Below are 19,920 nucleotides of genomic sequence, written 5' to 3'. Positions count from 1 at the left end.
CCATTTTACAGAGATAGCTCCTTGAGAAAAAATCTGAAAAATACTGTAGATGGGAACAAAATAGTTCTGAAATCATATGACCAGCAGGGGGAGGCAAGAGACCCATTATTGGGGAAGAGGGAATGCTCCCCCTCTCTTGATCTTTTTTTTTTTTTTTTTTTTTTTTTTTAATTTTAAACCTTTAACTTCTGTGTATTGACTTATAGGCGGAAGAGTGGTAAGGGTAGGCAATGGGGGTCAAGTGACTTGCCCAGGGTCACACAGCCTCTCTTGATCTTTTGTAAGAACTGGAAAACAGTGAATAATTTGACACCCTCTCTGAAAATAAGGATTCCTAACAGAGGTAAATATCTTTAATTAAAAATATATAATGAAATAGTTTAATGTTACTAATTAAATAGGTATAGAGTCCATATAATTTTTACTGATTTTTCACTTTTTTATATAACCAACATTTTCCTCAGAGTTTCCTCTCCTTCCTCTTCTCCTAGAAAGCATTCCATATAACAAATAATATTTTTAGGGGAAAAAATCAGTAAAACTGATAAATCTATCTAAAAAAATATGAAGACAAATACATTGTACCAAACCTGTAGACTTTTACACTTACTAAAGGCTGGAGAGAGAGTGCCTTCTCAGATCTCTTCTTTGGAGCTAATCACAACATTCACTTTTTTTTTTTTTTTTTTTACAACATTCACTTTTGATTATTGTATAGTCATTCCCATTTTACATTGTTTTGGTCACTGTATATATAGTTTTCTTGGCTCTGATTACTTCACTCTGCATCAAATAGCATAATATTTTCATGCTTGTCATCATTTGTTGTTTCTTATATCACAATACAATTCCATTACATTCATGTTCCATAATTTGTTTAGCTCTTTTGTAATCAATGGGCATCTACTTTGTTTCTAATTCTTTGCTATCACAAAAAGTGCTGTTACAAATATTTTGTTGTATATAGAATATTTCTTAATGATGACATCCTTGGGACAAAAGTCTAGTAGTGAGATGTCAGGTTCAATGAATATGGAAATTTTAGTTGTTTTATTTGAATAATTCCAAATTGCTTTCTAGAATGTGCATTGATTCACAGCTTCACCAACAATGAACTAGTATGCCCATTTTCTCACAATCCTAACATTAATTATCTTTTTTTCTCATCTTTGCAAATTTACATGGTGTGAGGTGAAACTTAAGGGTTGTTTTGATTTTCATTTCTCAATAATGTTAGTGATTCAGAGAATTCTTATAGTTTGCAATTCTTTTGAGAACTGTTCATATCTTTTGATCTCTTATCTGTTAGGGAATGACTTTCGTTCTTATATTTATCTGTTTACATACCTCATACACCAAACCCTTATCAGAGAAATTTTATACAAAGATATTTTCCCATTTGACCACTTCCCTTTTTATCCAAAGAACATTAATTTTGTTTTTCTAAGAACACAAACAGCTTCAGATAATCAGTTTCATGCAATCAGTTACCCATTTTATATGCTGTAATTACCTCCATCCCTATTATATTGTCTTTCTAAGTATAGGATCTTCTAATTTTTTTATGATATGGTTTTTAATAAGAAGATCACATATCCATTTAATATTTATTGTGACATGTGGTATAAGGTAATAATTTTAAGTGAAAGATGAGATCCAAGTTCATAATCAAGTTATATTTGTTTCTGCATGTTCAGGACCTTGACTTTGATTAAAGTGAGAGAAGATAAATACATGATTATTTTACAGATTGTTGTTTTGTTCTGATCTTAAAATCAATTCTTTTTTTTGTTACATTATATTTTTCTCTTAACTTTCAGAAATTGGGATCTCTAAAGAGGAGGCTCTAGAAACACTGCAAATCATAAAGCGAGAATTCCCTGTAGATCTGTCAGGATTTGCTTCTGTATCTACATCAGGCAAGAAATATACAGCATTGGAACTTCTTGAGCAAGAACACACCCAAGGCTTTATAATTACCTTCTGTTCAGCGCTGGATAATATTATGGGGGGTGGAATACCCCTAACCAAAACAACAGAGATTTGTGGTGCACCAGGTGTTGGAAAAACACAGTTATGGTAAAAGAAAAATGTCACTTTTAAAGGATGTGCATTAATATTTAAAGTTATTTAAAGGAATTCTGAGTTATAGGTTCATCTTCAATTAAAACATTTTTTAAATGTAAGCTTTTATATCTATTTATGTTTAAAACAAAATCAGAGGTTACTTATTTATTTCTATTACTGAAGAGCCCCATTTGATAAATAAATGTATTTTTGTTTGGTGTGAGAATTAGGCCATAAGAAATGCGTTAGTGAATTTCAGCACTGTTGGAAACAACCTAGTATTCTGCTGGACAGTATAATCAAAACATATTTTCTAAAAGAATATGTTAAATCATTCAATCAATTAGTATAATTAAGTACCTACTATGTTCCAGGCACTATGCTAATTGATAGAGATTCAAAGAGAGACAAAAAACAAATTTTATCTCTGCTGTCAAGGAAGTCACAGTTTAATGGATGAGACAACATGTAAACATGCCTAGGAATTGTTACTCATGTCATCTTTAAAAGGTCAGGGGATTATCCTCAATAGCTTTAATTCGTTTTTATGCCATTTTAATATTTTTCAACAATGTATAAAGATATAGGATAATGTGATATAGTGGAAGGCTAGCCTTGGAGAAAAGAAGAACTGGGTTCAAGTTCTACCTCTGGCCTAGATTAGTTTAATGACCTTGGGCAATCATTCAACCTATTGATACTCCCAGGCACTCTTTTAAGATATAGATTTGATGATCTTGATCTCATTGATAAGGGAAGTTTCCATGCTAGGAGTTCCTCATGCCAGTAAATTCACAGATTCTCTTCTCCAGTCCTCCCACCAAAAATACACTTCCCAACCTATCCTCCCACCCACCCACTGCACTATTCAGCACTAGTGTCATTACTATCTATCAATTCTTCTCATCTGCTCTGGGGTCCTCTATCCCTACTAGGTAATGCCTTTCCTGAACACCATTTCAAAAAAACTCCTATCACTATTTATTATACTTCCTACTCTGGCCACCCTCCAACCTCTATCATGAATATCAAATCGACTCTTGTTCTTAAATTAAGTCTGCCAATATACTTCCTATAACCCATTCGTTATCCCTATAACTTTCCTAACCAAAGTACCCCTTCCCTGGCCATCACTTTTCATTGTGTGTTAAGATATTAGAATGATAATGCCATTCTAATTCTTTTCCCCCCCATTTTTTCCTCCTCCCTCTGTTTTCCACGCCATAGAAAGCATCATCTGACCCCTCAAAAAAAATCTCATACCAATTATGTCTTTTGTGTTTCTATTTATCAGTTCTTTCTCGAGATGGACATTCATGGATTATTTGTTAAATATTAATTCTGTAGCTGTATATAACATTGTCTTGGTTCTGCTCATTTCTCTTCATTATTTCATGTAAGTCTTTCCAAGTTTAAATTCTAGCAACTCTAAGTGTTGCTAGAAAATACTTCATTTTATTCTCAGATACCATTTTTAAAATTTAAATAAATTTGTTTTGTAGTGATGCCAGCCAGAAATAACTACCAAGTATAGGTTCATCAACTTAAAGCTATGCTCTGTAGGCTCTAGAAGGGTAAATTAAATTGGGTGAAGTTAAAACCTGCACTTTGCTCTAGCTTGGCCCAGCTCATCCCAAGGGAAGCCAGTTGCCAGGGTCAAGCTTAACCCTCCCTAAGCTTGAAATTTACAAGCCTTCTTTATCCTCAGGGTGAACATAAAAGTGACACACTCACTTCTTTTGACTTTTGTTTCTCTGCACAGCATGCAGTTGGCAGTAGATGTACAGATCCCAGAATGTTTTGGAGGTGTAGCTGGTGAAGCCATATTCCTTGATACAGAAGGAAGTTTTATGGTTGACAGAGTGGCAGATCTTGCCACAGCCTGTGTTCAGCATCTTCACCTTATTGCAGGATCACACTTGGAAGAGGGTGAGTTTAGAAGAAATGTTCTTTGTAGGACAGAAGATGAAAATAAATGAGTTCCCTAGAGCCTACATATACATTTAATTAGAAATAATTATATTCAGGTGCTGATGTTTAAAATTCATTGTGAAGTAAATAAATGATTTTTAAATGGCTTCTCTCCCCCTACCGGTACCCCCCCCACCCCACCCCACCCTCCCAGTCTTTCATTCCTTTAGATCTGGCACATGTACCAGAGGAGGCTGCTCCCCTTCCCCTCTCCAGGTGCACCTGAGGGCATTTCTCACATCATTGCCCCTTTTCCCAGCAGCCCAATGGGAGCGCTTCCTTCCTCCCCTGTCTGGAGTAAGGTGGGGAGCTCACATGCACCAGGAGGGTTGCAGTTTGGGCACTTGGTCTCTAAAAGGTTAGCCATCACTGCTTTAGATGTTTTGCCATAGATGGGTACTTTTCCTAAATCCCTTCCTGCCCTTAATTCTCTTGTAAGGCTTTATACCCTGAGGGAGCAAACACCAAAATATATGTACCCTTTAGATCTTTGGGCCTTTTCATGTACCTGAACCTGAACTCACCTATATGCATTGTACTCCCCAAACAGAGAGCGAACCTCTTCATAACAGGGACTGACTTTTCCTATTTGTCTTTCTAGCACTCAGCATAGTGGTTAGTACATAAGGAATAATGCTTAATAAATGCTTTTTTTGGTCATTCATTCATGGTAAAATACACATTTATGCAATTTATTTTAAAAGCCCGTTTATGTGCTATGTGAAGTATAATATTGCATGTTGCTTGGACTAGACAACAAGCAGTTCAATTTAGCACTTACTTAGCACCTCTGCTTTGTGCCAAAAGCACATAGCATAGCACTTCTTTGCGAGGCACATATAAAATACAGCATGGCCCCTGACTTCATGGAGTCTGATAAAATCATGACATAATTTTTTACACATAACTGTAATGCAAAATTTTGAATCAGCCTTTATTTTATGTGGTCTACTAGGGTTAAGATAACATTAAAAATTTTTTTAAGTAAATTTAGTAAGTATTTAAAAGATTAGTTTATTGATATAGCACAGTAAGAAGGTGCCAGATTTGGAGGTAAAGGACTTGTGTTCAGATTCTAGCTCTGCTATTTAAATACATATATGATTTGGGCAAACCACTTCCCCAGGGCCTTTCATGTACAAATTGCAGGGGTTGCATTAAATGACCTCCAAGGGACCTTTCAGTTCTAAATCTTTGATTTTTCCCTTATTAAGTGTATGAGAATAGTGGGTGGTTTTGTTTTGCACTTTTTCAAAGAATTTAACTTCAAAGTATTTCACTTCAATTAGCAAATATAGTCTTTCTCATAAATTTTTGCCCTTAAAATGCCTTGTTACGTGAAGGCAAAAAGCATGTGGAATAAATTTTAAAACATTTTTTCTCTTTTTGGGAGATATGGAAATTATGATCTGGCCATATTAATAATAGCTTAGATTTTTAATAATACTTACAACACGTTTATAGTACCTTTTCAAGATTTATAAAATGTTTTCATGTAACAACCCTGTGAGGTAGGTAGTAGTGGTTTTATTGTTTCTATTTTACAAGTGAGGAAAAATTTTAGAGAGCTTAAATGAGTTGTTCAACTTATTTAACTTGTAAGTGATTGAGCTAAGGCTTAAACCTAGGTCTTAAAGCATGGACAAAGTATAGATTTTACCTTACCTTTTACAAATGTGAGGGAGAAATAGGTTACAGATATTGAATTTTTTTTTTTTCAGGATCCTAGAAAGCAGGAGAAAAGCTGAAAACAGAATTCAAGTCATGACTTGAGTTGGATATTTGAACTAAACAGGAATATAGTCCAAAGAAACCAAGACTTTTCTTCTTGTTTATTATTTGATTCATTACTTTCCCACCCTCATCAAAGTAATAAGAGATTATAAATACATCATTATCTAAGGATCTGTTGTTGTTTGTTTCAGAGCACCAAAAAGCACTGGAGAACTTCTCCCTAGAAAGCATTCTCTCCCATATCTATTATTTTCGTTGCCACAACTATACAGAACTACTGGCACAGGTTCATCTCCTTCCAGACTTCCTTTTGGAACATTCAAAGGTATGGCACCTTTGGAGAGGTTTGAAAATCACAGGCCATGCGCACAGCAACATCCAGCTAACATAAAAGAAATCTTTCTTAATTCTTTAGGCGGTCAGAACATTTTTTTTCCCTTTTCCCCCTTACCACCATCTAAACATTTAATTTTTTGTTCTGGATGATGCAAACCACCAATTGTTCCCATTTTCTTCCTTTGCCTTCTCTCTTGCCACCCCCACAACTATTTCCCTCTTTTCATTTATTTACTACCCAATAATAGTCATACCGACATTTTGCCTCCTGAGGCACTTTGTGCTGAAAATAGGTTTACTGTATTGCCTTAATTATGGAGAAGTATATGTTCTGCAAATTAACACTTTTTAAAATGCCTTTTCTATTCATAGACTCAGTGAAAGCCTTCTTCCCCTTCTATTGCCTTTCCTTGCCCAATTAGAACCTATGCTACTTGGTGCAGGTGGCCATCTAGGACAATATACTTTGGAAGCTGTCTTTAATTTAGAGAGGGAATACAATGGAAGTCTAATTCAATATACTTTGGCAATTGCATTTGGAGTTTGGTTATGCCTCAGGGGGGCTTTATCTCTCCTTTTCCAAAGTTCAACATAGTTGGGCTAGGTAACTACTCCTTCTGGGTGAACATTTGCTTTAAAAAAAAGCTCTGGAGGACTGTAACAAAAGAAATTCCTTAGATTGATATGCTAACCCCCAAATGCCGACTCTCCCTATTATACCTCTGTATATGATTCAAGGTTTTCACAGAGTTAGATTTCCTTGCTTTATTCTTTGCTGTGTTTAATTTTGTGGACATCTAACAAATCAAAGGAGTTAAGAAACAGGTAGCATTTTTCCAGACTTCCACCTGACTGTATGCAGCAGCCACACAAAATGATCTGGAGATAACTGCCACAGTTGAAAATAGTGACGAGCCATAAATACTTTTGTTTTGCTACGGTTGTTGACACACAGCCTTTATAAATGTAACCTTAATAAATATTTAAAAGTATTCTTATACTATGCTATAAAAAAAAGAAGGGCCTGTTCAATATAATGAGTAGAGAGCCAGCCTTTCATCCTGGTTTTAGGTCCTACCTTTGATATATACGGCTGGGTGAATATGGGCAGATCCCTTTTACTTTCCTATACTTAAGGCAGCTCTCTATATACATTGTAGAGAAGGCATTAGCTGTTTTGGAAGAGAATGTTTCCTTATTTCTGTATTATGAAATCACAAATTCAATCCCAGTTCTATAAGAGATCTTCAAGTGTTGTATTTTTTAAATCCTTACTGTCGGTCTTAGAACCAATATGAAATGAAATATCAGTTCCAAGGAAGAAGAGTGGTAAGGGATGGGCAATCGGGGTTAAGTGACTTGTCCAGGGTCACACAGCTAGACAGTGTTTGAGGCCAAGGACTTTCTATCTCCAGGCCTGGCTCTCTATCCACTGAGCCACCTAGATGCTCCCCAAGTGTTTTTCTAATGGCTAACTTCATGTGATGGCTTCCTAAATAATTTAATAATATGTAACCTCCTGGCGATTGTCTTCCTAGACAAGAACATTTCTTGGGAATTATATTTCAGTTTCCTTATTGAGATGGGACAATAAATTGCTTTGTTTCTGTAACCTTTAGTATTTCTACACTTCATTGCATCTGTGCTGACATCTAGATATTCCACCCATTGATATACCTCAGCATCCACTCTTGCTTTCTTTGTGATGCTTGTCCATGTTTCTTCTTGAATCCTCCAGAGAAAATCTACTCAACTTACTGGAGGTCTTCCTCTATATTATTTTACATTTTGGAAGTATCAACACGGTACTTGAATTGTTCATTTATTTATCCCTTTTTTTTCTCACTTTTAAAATCCACATTTCTTTTCTTTTTTGCATGTAGCACTTTAAAGTATCTCTATACAACACAATTTCCATAGTTATAAAATCACTAATTAGTTAGATACCTTTTAAAAAAATTATTTGATAGAGGGCCTTTGGGTGACTCAGTGAATTGAGAGCCAGGTCTAGAGACACAACGTCCTAGGTTCGAATCTGGTCTCAGACACTTCCTAGCTGTGTGACCCTGGGCAAGACACTTAACCCCCATAGCCTAATCTTACCACTTTTTTCCCTAGGAACCAAAACACCATATTGATTCTAAGATGTAAGGATTTGTGGGTTTTTTTTAATCATCTGACACCTAAAAGTGTTTTGCATTAAGATATAATACTTAAACCAGTAAAAAACATATAAAATTAATATGGTATTTACACATTAAGTTTTATAGACACTTAGAGATAAAACCACATTAGAATAGAACAATGCAATTATTATTACATATTTTGAATCAGCTATTTACATTTCCCTTACATGATGTGGACATCTGCACATTGATTCTTTGGGGTAAATAGAAATAACAGGCAGTTAATTACTTTGAGGACATTAAACATTATGATCTGGAAGCCATTTACTACACATAATCTTCAGTGTCATGTTCCACCCCAAATTTCTCAAAGGCATTTTCATATTCTAGAATGGTAGGTTCGGTTAATACAAAATGAAAAGACGTGACACATTTACTTGGTGGAAATGTTTTACTTATGCTACTGAGGCTGTGCTATTTTGAAGGCAGCTTGACTTCAGAACTTGTCATGATTGTGCTTGTTTCTTAGATTAGATAATCCTTCAGATTTGAATTCTGTCATCTTGTTTGGTGTTCAGAAAAGTTACCTGGGAAGTAACTAATGGCTTTATAAAATTGAGGGCTCTAGTTTTAGAAAAAAGTTGCTGGCCATACTAGTTTTCCTTCTTTATCAATATGTACTATCTTTAGTAAAATATACTGTCCTTAAGCTTTAATCTAGTTATTCAATTATTTTCACAAATCTACAAGGAGCTCTCACAGCATAGCCAAAAGAGCAATTTGATAATGTAGAGCACTTTTCAAGCTAGTTTCAAGTGCCAAGAAAATAATTTATGTACTTTCTTAGGAGAAGCAGCATTCTTGTTTTTTTTAATTTGTTTTTTTAAAGACATTCCATTAGGACAAAGTAAATATTCTTGGATTTTTTTGATGTTCATATTCCATTAGAAAGTTTTTAATGGACGCCATATCATCTCAGTTATGCACCTGCATATATTCATATATGAATGCCTAAATAATGTATGTGTGTATGCATATATGAGAGAGAAAGAGAGAGAAGGGGAAAGTGAGGGCTGGGTAGAGAGAGGAAATTGAGGGGAAAGAGAGGAATGGGTTGAGACAGGAAGAAGAGCGAAGATCTGTATTCAGTGACATAGTTATCTAGCTGCTTGTAATAGTATGGAAAAGAGGCATTTTCTCTCCATCCTATTTTTCCTTATGCATTATTTGGTCCAGGTTTTTTTTTTTTTTTTTTTTTTTTTTTTTTAAGTAGTCATGGATCTCACTGAAGAGGCCAATACTATTTGCAAACAGGAGAACTTAGAAGACCTCTTCCACTGTCATGTTTCCACTACTAAATCACTGTGCACCTTTTGTGACAGTGGTAAACATTATCAAACCTTTTTTATTTTTCAAACTTTAGCCAACATGTTTTCTGCCATCCACCCCTGTTTCCTCCTATCTAAATCAAAAACATTAAAAGTATAGAGTGTCTCAAAAAGCCAGTAAAACTTCAAGCTAATAGAACTTAAAATTTCCCTGAGACTTTTTGGGACACCCCATATATGTTAACTCATTTTGGAAACTCTTGTCATTCTTCATATAACATTTTTTATCTCTTTGTGCTTCTCAACAGATATTGGTAGATAATCTTTCTTCATGATTGTCTTTTTCTTATTCTTGTCACTAATAATGCAAGACAAAAGGACCAAATACCCTACAAAATATTACTACTTTGGCACATGATGAAATTATTGGCTGTGAGACTATCAGTTTTGATATGGTTCAGTCCTTTAGATAATTTGCCTATATTTTGGTCTTTGTCTTACATCAAAGTTCTAACTATTAATTTCACATTTATAGATATTTTAAAAACAATGTGATTTTTAAAGCTTTTTTTGTTTCCATTTCTAGCATTTAACTACTCTGCAAGTGGAGGTTTCTATTAAATCGTTCTTTTTCATCCTTTTTTGTAGCACAGTAATATTCCTTTACCACAATTTGTTCAGCCAGCCTTCAATTGCTTATGCAAACATATTTTTTCTAACTCGTATGTCTGACCATGTCACTCTTCTCAACCCTACCCTATTACCTCAAGTTCAAGTATAACATTTTTTGTTTGACTTTTTTTTCCTTTAAAAACTATTATCTTCTGTCATAGAATTGATACTATGTATTGGTTCCAAGACAGAAGAGCAGTAAGGTCTTAATAATAGGAGTTAAAGTGACTTGCCAAAGGTTATACAAGTAGGAATTATCTGAGGTCAGATTTGAAACCAAACCCTCCCTACTCTGGGCCTGGCTCTTTATCCACTGAACTACCTAAGCTTCTGCTTCTGTTTGGCTTTTAAAGCCCTTCATAACCATTTTCTTCTCTTTTTAATGTTCTTATACTTTGTTCTCCTATTTGTACTTTGTTATCAAGTTATACAAGCTCAAATCTCCAGAATCTGGGCATTTTCACTGACTTTTCTCATTCTTAGAATATTCTTCCTCCTTATCTCTGCTTCTTAACTTTCTGGCTTCCTTCAAGTCTCAGCTGAAGTCTCACTTTCTATAAGACTTTCCTGTTTTTCTTTAACCATAGTGTCTTCCCTTTGAGATTGTCTCTCAATTTGTTCTTTATATTTTGTTTGACCTTAGTTGTTTCGATGTTGTTTCCACCATTAGACTGTGAGGTCTTTGAGAGCAAAGATTGTTTTTTCTTTAAAAAAAAATTTTTTTTTTGTATTTCCAGCACTTAGCATGGTGCCTGGCACATAGGAGGTGCTTAATAAATGCTTGTTGTTTTAATTAGACACAGAATTGAGGACACAAATTGAGAATTTGACACAGAATTCTCCGTGTGTTTCATGGATTGCCATGGACAAAGGATTCAGCACTTAGTAGATTGCCTGTCAGTGATGAGCCTTTCCATATTTAATGGATTGGCCCTTCAACAACAGGCTGTCTGTAATACAAAGCAAATAAAGGAAGTAAAAATGGGTCATAGATTTTATCACTGAACTGTCAACTGGCCAATAATTCAGTAATTATTAACATGACACCTGTTGCTCCTAAGTGATACCTCTGAGCATAAGGTATCATGGTGGCTCACTTATAGTTTGCTTTTTAATACCTCTCTCTTTGTCTTACCTGCATGAGATGAGACCAGATACAGCCTACAGTTGATTTTTTATTTTTTTATCACTGGCATTCAACAAGCACTAAGCAATTATAAACAGACAGTTTTTGCTTTTCGTGTTGGACTGTCCTATAAACCTAAGGCATTTTTTATAGCAACTTGAATTTCCCTGGGCAGGTAGGGAAGAAGGAAGACAGGAAAGAGACCCAGTACCTGTGGGGGCTGGCACAGAGTTCAAGGACACATGGGGACCAATGACTAAGAAGCAAGGAGGATGAACACATGGGGACTGGGCCAGCTACTAGTACCCAAATAGTGACAGACACATGGGGCCAGATATTTGCATGGGTGGGCAGAACAAGGCTAAGGTCTCCTCTCACTACTGGAGGGCTCAAGCTTAATCCCTTTCCTCCCCTCTCCTGCAGTGAGTGGTGACAGGCTCACTTTCTGTTTTCACTTGGAAGTATTTTTTAGGCTTTTTGTTGTTGTTGCTTTTGAGCAGGGTGGAGGCCCTGAAGTTGAGGGGCAGAGAGAGAGAGAGAGAGAGAGCACAGTACTGTACAGTAAAGTTAATAGTTAATACTGGCTTTTGGGGGGAGGGGGGAAAATGTGGATTTCTTTAGAATTCTTTACATAAAGTCAGATTTGCATAACATGAATTTATATAAAGTGAGGCCTGTCTGTACAAGACATTGTGCTAATATTTTACCCTTGTTGTAGCCCTTGCTATCAAGGAGCTTATACTCTAGTACAGTGATGGCAAACCTTTTGGGAACCCTGTGCTGTGCCCCGCCCACCCCCACTGTGTGCAATGCCCCACCCTCTGCATTGGAGGCAGGGCTACTGCCTGGTTTGATGGGATGGGAAGGTGGGGTTAGGCTAGGGGTAAGTAGCTCAGAGACCCAGAGCCCCCCATTCCATTTGTAGGCAAAGCCAGCTCCCAGCTGCCTGGCACCTAGGGAAGCTACCTCCTCAAGCCACAGGACCTGCTCCTGCATCCAACCCTGCCTGCTATTAGGGTGCAACCTACGTGGGGGTGGGAACAGGGAGCTCAGTGAGCCTTTATGGGGAAGAGTTGCCCCCCAGACTGGTGGCTGTCAGGGAAAAAAGGAAGGAAGAAAGTGGAGATCTTTTAGGGGTTGGGGCCAGCCCCAGTGTTGGGAGAGGAGACACCATCACCCACTCAACCACCCCTGACCCCAAGTCCCAGACAGGAATGGGAGAAAGGGAGGGGCATGGCCTGAGTACTCTGCTCAGAGAAGGGAGTAAATGTAGAAGGGCAGGGAAACACAGTGGAGAGAGGGAAGGGGGAGCAACTCTGCAGGTGGCGGCCCCACAGAGAGGTCTCTGTGTGCCCTCTTTGGCACACATGCCATAGGTTTACCATCACAGCTCTAGTAGTTAAGATACAACAGGAACCCAAACAACTATGTCTAACAATTATATCCCACTAGGAGGCTTAAGGAGCTGGAGCAATGTACCCTTTTACTAAGGTGCCACTCTGTCCTGGACTCACTGAGTTTAGTCCTAAAAGAAAAGACAGGTTCCTCTTCTTTTACTAGTTAACTCTTTACCTTCTACCCCCAAGCCCCCACCCTCCACTAGCACCTGGGGGAAAATTTCTATGTTTTGGCACATATCTAAGGTCTCCCCAAAGTGGTGATTAGAAAGGTATTCTGTATACTACAAGTAACGTATAGGAGAGGTATTTATTTTCTATACATAGAAAGAGCAAAAAAAGTGCTAAACAAGAAAGACGTTTTTACAAGCACATGGGTGTCATAAAAAAATATTCATCTGTATTCTCTATTTTAGATACGTCTTCCATAAATAATTTTTTAGTTTCACATTCTAAGTCCAAACATTTTCTAGCTTAGAGAAATACCCCAAATGACATATCCTCCCCCTCCACCCCACCATCTTCCATACCCTCAGACATCTTCCTAACAGAAGAAAATTTGAAGTAACATTTGTCGGAATCTTGAACAAAGGAAAGGTCACATTATGTTAAGAACAGTTTAGGGGTAACATTCTGTTCTATCTGGTAGAACAGTAGATACCTAAACTTTTACTAAAACTAATCATTTTCTTTGACCACTCCCTTTCAAAGATTCAAAAAAGACCTTCTCTGTAGGAAGACTTCACTTTCCTTTAAAGATCTATTGAATCATTAGTTCTTTTTGCTTGGTGACCAGTAAGGAGAATTTTTTTTTTCATCTTTCCCAAAGCAGGCAAGTCCTTTAGCCCTGACTCTTTGTAATGAATACATAGGAAAGATTTAGGTAAAGTGAATTCCCTGACTCTTGACTGCCTTTGAATTTCATTGTAGGAACACTATAAGTATAAATTGCCTTAAAGTTCTGTACCTTAGAGCTGTTAGCATGGAACTTGTAAAATTTTTATTATCTACTCTCACCCTGAAAAATAGTCAGAACTACCAGACTATTTATAATTCTTTGATCAGGGCAAGAGAGGCTATAATCAAAAACACCATATTGAACCACAACCCTGGGAGGACTACAGTCTTGGGAAAGATGCACAGCAGTATAGTACTAGGAATTCCCTCTGATCTACAGAAAATAAGGAGCTTATATACAGTAGAAGGGACATGCACCAACTGGCCATCAGAGGTCACTGGAGCTTGAGAAGGAAGCATTAGCCACAGTCTTAAGTGGCTAGGACTGACCTAGATGCAGTGGTGATGGTGATGGTGTTGGTGATTACACACGTAATTAAAGTTTTGATTATCCTTAGCTAAGTCCTGGCTTGAGTGTTTGAAAGGTACTCAAAGGTTTATTGTTCAGTCTGGGACATGGGCCGATATGGGGTTTCTTGAAGACAGGTTATCACTACTATCACAGGTTATCACTATTTTGATGAGGATCTATACCAAATTTTTTAGTGTTGTAGTCTGTCTCAGGTATATTTCAAGCAAAGCAAGACAGATTTTTATCTGAAGATTTTATGCTGAGTTCAGCCCTGCTTTTGTGGATACAAATCAGAATAATATTTATTGGACAGAAGTTTCAAATATGCTATAATCAGCTTGTCATTTCTCTAAATGCTATGATACAGTACCTTGATAGTGTGGTGCAATTTATGTCATGATAAGTACAATGTTAAAAGCTTAATAGATGTTACAATTTCTTTTACTCCTTTTGATTGGGTGAATTATTGTCTTTAGTATAATGAATCACAAATCAATTGACTATAATAAAGTCCAATTTCTAATAATACAGTCATTTCTAATTGTATAGATGATTAACATGTATAAATTAATAATTAGTCAAGAATAGCCATTATAAGGATAAAAAATGATAAAGGCTGCTATAATAATATAAATTAATATTTTAATTAAAGCCATGCTGATAGATAAAGTCATTAGACCACGCGCTTGTAAGAATTCAAAACTGCCGCCTCCATAATTGTCTCCTGTCTCCTCCCGAGTCTGCTGGCCAAGAGACCACTCCCTCCTAACCCAGGAGATTTAAACTCTTTTCTGCGTGGAGACGTAGGTGTCCCCACGCCCAAAGAACCGGAAACGGAAACCCGTTGGATCACGGGAATGTAGTTTGACAATTTCCACGTGTCCATAGAAAATATATATACTTTTAGATAGCATCTCCCAAATTTCACTTTTACACCACTGTAGGGAAATTCCTGCATTTTGAGTTCAGTCCTATAATTTAGCTCTTAGATTATGTTTCCTTAGCATTCACGTTTTTAGTTTTTAAGAACTGAATATTGACTTTTTACTATTATCTCTTATTTTTTAGGTCCAGTTGATTATAGTGGATGGGATTGCATTTCCATTTCGTCATGATTTTGATGATCTTTCCCTTCGAACACGGTTACTGAATGGACTAGCACAGCAACTGATCAGCATGGCAAATAATCACAAATTAGCTGTACGTTTATAGATCAAGAAAGTTTCAGAATAAATGCTATCAGTTTTTACCTACTATAGCTTCCTTTGTTTACATATAGCAAATCAGACTTCATGTTTGCCTTAGTAACTAGTATTTAAAATGAATGTTAGGATTAAAGAGTGAGATGGGTTCTTTTCTCCTTTGTTTGAAGGTTTTACTTGATTATAATTTGAATTAATATTTAATCATTATTAGATGAAGATTATTGCTTGATATCACAATGTCAATTCTGGTAATGGTTTATCTTGTATTTTGTAAGATATCTGGTAAGCAGTTTTCCCATGTTCTCGGCCAGTACCTGAAACAAAGAATTCAGCCAGCTGTTACTGAGTTGTTATCTTTATTATTAATTTTTCCTGACAGTAGTGTTTTGTTTTGAGTTTATTTTATTTATTTAAAAATATAATTATTTGTTTTTTAAAAATATTTTTGCATGGTTATGTGATTCATGTTCTCTCCCTCCTTTCTTCCCTCCCCACTTTGGAGCTGACAAGCAATTCCACTGGGTTATACATTTATTATCACTCAGAACCTATTTCCATATTATTCATTTTTGTAATAATCTTTTAAAACCAAAATCCCAAATCATATAGCCATATAAACAAGTGATAAAACATATGTTTTCTTCTGCATTTCTTCTCCAACTGTTCTTTCTTTAGATGTGGATAGCATTCTTTCTCATAAATCCCTTGGGATTGTCCTGGATCTTTGCAGTGCTTTTAAAAGCAAAGTCAATTACATTTGATCATCCCACAGTGTTTCAGTCTCTGTATACAATGTTCTCCTGGTTCTGCTCCTTTTACTCTGCATCAGTTCATGGAGGTCTTTCCAGTTCACATGGAATTCCTACAGTTCATTATTCCTTTCAGCACAATAGTATTCCATCACCATCATATACCACAGTTTGTTCAGCCATTCCCCTATACAGAGACACCCCCTCATTTTCCAATTTTTTTTGCTACCACAAAAAGCGCAGCTATAAATTTTTGTACAAACAGGACCATCCCCATTTTTCTTACCTCTTTGGGGTACAAACATAGCAGTATTGTTGCTGAATCAAAGGGCAGGTATTCTATTTTTTTTTTTTTTTAGGCAATGGGGGTCAAGTGACTTGCCCAGGGTCACACATCTGGGAAGTATCTGAGGCCAGATTTGAACCTAAGACTTCCCATCTCTAGGCCTGACTCTCAATCCACTGAGCTTCCCAGCTACCCCCAGGCAAGTATTCTTTTAAAGCCCATTGGGCATAGTTCCAGATTTCCTTCCAGAATGGTTGGATCAATTCACAACTCTACCAGCCATGCATTAGTATCCCAGTTTTGCCACATCCCTTCCAACATTTATTATTTTCCTTTATTGTCATATTGGCTAATCTGCTAGGTCCTGACAGTAGTGTTTAAGAATTTTCTGTCACCTAAAGAAATTGTTAGTAAATATTTTAATTATTTTCTTTCATTTGCCATAAACCAAATGAAATTCATGCCAAATGGCCAGTAGGTGGCATTCTCTACTTAAAGCTATTTATAGTTCCTTAGAGCAAAGCTTGAGAAATACTCAGCCAATATGAAAGCCATTCTAAAATGGTGCTTGGTGCATCTTTCTCTCAAAAATGTTATTTTATAGGAATTTTTGTCATTCTCAGGATTTTTCTTTTATGATAGCATTTACTCAAGTATTTTTGTAAAGAGAATAAATTATAAATATGTACTGGCAAGACAAAATCTAAGTTTAATATTCTTGATAAAACAGAAGATAGTATTTCTGCCATTTTTCCTTGTCAAATATAGTGGATAAAATAATGAAGTTTTTAAAACAAGAATTATATTTGCAAAAAGAATTAGACATTTATGGCATTATGTAACTCAGAGTTACAATAAAAGTTCTTTGTTCTTACCACAATTTTACTATGTAGTAAGCTAAGCAATCATTTCTTAGCTTTTTCATTCATGCTTTTATCTTTTGAAAGAAGTTCATCTTTAAGATAGGAAGTTTTTTATACATTCTAGCCAGATGCAACATAAGTAAGTCTCAATTGTTTTAGTATTGCAGAAATATCAGGAATTGATTGTCAGATTTATAGGTCTTTGTACCACATAACGCATAGCCTTTACTATTTTAAGTTATTCTTACTAATGTTTGTTTTTCCTATTCTGAAGTATTTTAATGGCCCTTTTCCTTTCATAATATTAACTTGTTTAATTCTTTCAAATCTTTTATTTGTTTACCTTTACCTTCTGACTTGGAATCAATTCTAAGCTTTGGCTTCAAGGCAGAAGAGCAGTAATTGTTAGGCAATTAGAGGTAAATGACTTGCTCAGGGTACACAGCTAGGAATTGTCTGAGGTCATATTTGAACCCAGGTCCTCCAGACTCCCAGTCTGGCTCTCTATCCACTGAGCCACCTTGCTGCCCCTTTTCAAATCTTTTACAAAGAAATTTTATTGATACCTGTTTTTCATTTCTCCAGAATCTCTCCCACTGTTCCTCTCTCTTCCCCTCCTAGGGAGTCATACCTTGTGATAAATACATTATATTATATATTAATTTAATTTTTAAAATTTATTACAATTATTGTATATTGTGTATTATAAAATAGCTATAAATAAAAATATAAAAATATTATAAAAAATAAACATTCTTACTTCCTGTCTTAGAACTAATAACAAATATCAATTCCAAGGTGGAAGAGCTATAAGGGCTAGGCAATTGGGGTTAAGCCATAATATTTTTAAAGGGAAAAAATTTCAATAAAACTTAACTTTCAAAATATAAAATCTTGATCATGGTTAGTAGTGGTCTAATTGTTTGATTCAGAGATTACTCATTTCATCAGCTCTGATTGCCACCAGTGGACAAGAGCAATAACTATGGGGACTATCAGCAGATGTTAGTCATGAACAGGAAATTTTTTAAATGACAGAAGAGAGGAGGAAAATGAGAAAAAAAGGACCAGAGAAATAGAGAAAGAAAGAGATGAGGTAAGAGAGAAGGTCATTGTGTTGGAGCTGGTACAACTCTAAGGTGGCCTCAGTTTTTAATTTAGTTTTCCATTTCCTGCAGGAATAAATTTTAGTGACTTAACATTAGAATTTTACTACATCATGTATAAGTATGTAGGTAGTTATATAATTAAATGAATTTTTCTTCAGGTATAGAAAACACTTAAATCAAGGATTATTGAGAGTTTCTTTTTAGCACAAGCTTATTTTTTCATTTCATTCATTCAAATAAGGCTTCAACATTGTACACAATAATAGTAATATTGGACAATGATTATCTGAGAAAACTTGCCTACTCAGCAATGCAATTATCTGGGACAGTCCTGAAAGACTTTATGAAGGTGAATGCTGTCCACTTCCAGAGAGAATTGTCGGAGTCATCTTTCACATCAGTGTATTTTTGGTTTTATTTTGGAGTTTTGGTTATGTATGACTTTGCTTTTACAACAGTGACCAATGTGGAAGTTTGTTTTGCATGACAATTTAAAAAATGGGGGGAAAAATAAGGCTTCAAAAAATTGGTCAAAGGCTCTTAATTGTTACTCTCCATAATAGTCTTTAGTAAAAGGCAAAATATTTATTCCATTTAAAGAAAAACCATTGTACAGCACCAGCTGATTTCCTCTCTTTTTGCAGGTAATTTGGACTAATCAAATGACAACAAAGATTGATAAAAATCAGTCCATGCTAGTACCTGCTTTAGGTAAGTAATTAATTATTTTTTAAAATTTATGTGTCTGTGGAGGCTTTTTTCTTAGTACATAAAAGTAGGGGATTCTAGTTTTCTATAATTCTTCTGATCACTAAGCCATGAAGGAGGGAGCAGCAGAATTTTTTTTTTTTAACCAGATACTTGTGGATTATGACACTGTACTGCAGAAGATAGGCAAAAAAGAACCATCAAACTTTTGTTATAAATCTACCTTTAGCTGCTCTGCTAAAAAACTAAAATGTAATGTTCATATACATTTAGAGCACTGTAGAGAAGGGGGCCCAAGAATTCCTCCTCAGAAACCTCTCAAATAGAACACAAACCCTTCAAGCACCAAGATTGTTTCTTTTAGTTGCCAATCCAGTTCCTGGCACAGAGTAGGTATATCTTTTCCTCAGTGAATGATTTCTTGAAAAGAGTTTGTGAGTCTGTTCTTTTCCAAATAGAACTATATGTTTTAATGCACTTTGGAAGTCTGCTTGGTAAAAAGAACCCTGTGGGAATTTCTTTTTGTAAAGCAAAAAAAAAAAATTTTTTTTTTAAATTGAATTTCCATATGTTGGGCTTGCTTAAACCAGAGTTACCTCTTGTACTTAGTGATTTTAAACTCCAAATTGAGGCATTACATGGAATTTTTTGTATTATAAAGTTAACTAAATTTTTGTAAAGCTATTTTATAATCTTCCTTTCTTATTCCCCTTACCCTCCCTTTTTTTATTCCTGGGTTCTACTCTTTTTTTTTTTTAACATTTATTAATATTCATTTTTAACATGGTTACATGATTCATGCTCCTCCTTTCCCCTTCACCCCCCCACCCCCCGCCCCACCCATGGCTGACGCACTTTCCACTGGTTTTTTCATGTGTCGTTGATCAAAACCTATTTCGAAATTGTTGTTAGTTGCATTGGTGTGGTAGTTTCG

The 19,920-nt window shown here is 35.7% G+C and overlaps 1 protein-coding gene and 1 non-coding gene across 2 annotated transcripts in view; one reads left to right on the top strand and one right to left on the bottom strand.

Moving 5' to 3' along the window:
• The window catches only part of RAD51C (RAD51 paralog C), a 62,177-nt gene that overhangs the window by 12,105 nt on the left and 30,152 nt on the right, over positions 1-19,920 (top strand). The window contains exons 2-6 of the mRNA XM_044674213.1: positions 1,821-2,079; positions 3,830-3,996; positions 5,964-6,097; positions 15,135-15,266; positions 18,923-18,989. Of these exons, the coding sequence (XP_044530148.1) occupies positions 1,821-2,079; positions 3,830-3,996; positions 5,964-6,097; positions 15,135-15,266; positions 18,923-18,989 (759 nt within the window). The remainder of the gene's footprint in view (positions 1-1,820; positions 2,080-3,829; positions 3,997-5,963; positions 6,098-15,134; positions 15,267-18,922; positions 18,990-19,920) is intronic.
• LOC123248073 lies at positions 18,779-18,892 on the bottom strand. Its single transcript, XR_006506179.1, has one exon. It is a non-coding gene; the product is annotated as a U5 spliceosomal RNA (small nuclear RNA).

This window comes from Gracilinanus agilis, chromosome 4 (assembly GCF_016433145.1).
Source record: "Gracilinanus agilis isolate LMUSP501 chromosome 4, AgileGrace, whole genome shotgun sequence".
Lineage (NCBI taxonomy): Eukaryota > Metazoa > Chordata > Mammalia > Didelphimorphia > Didelphidae > Gracilinanus > Gracilinanus agilis.
The sequence above is the reverse complement of the archived record's forward strand: the minus strand, read 5'-3'. Positions and strand labels throughout refer to the sequence as shown.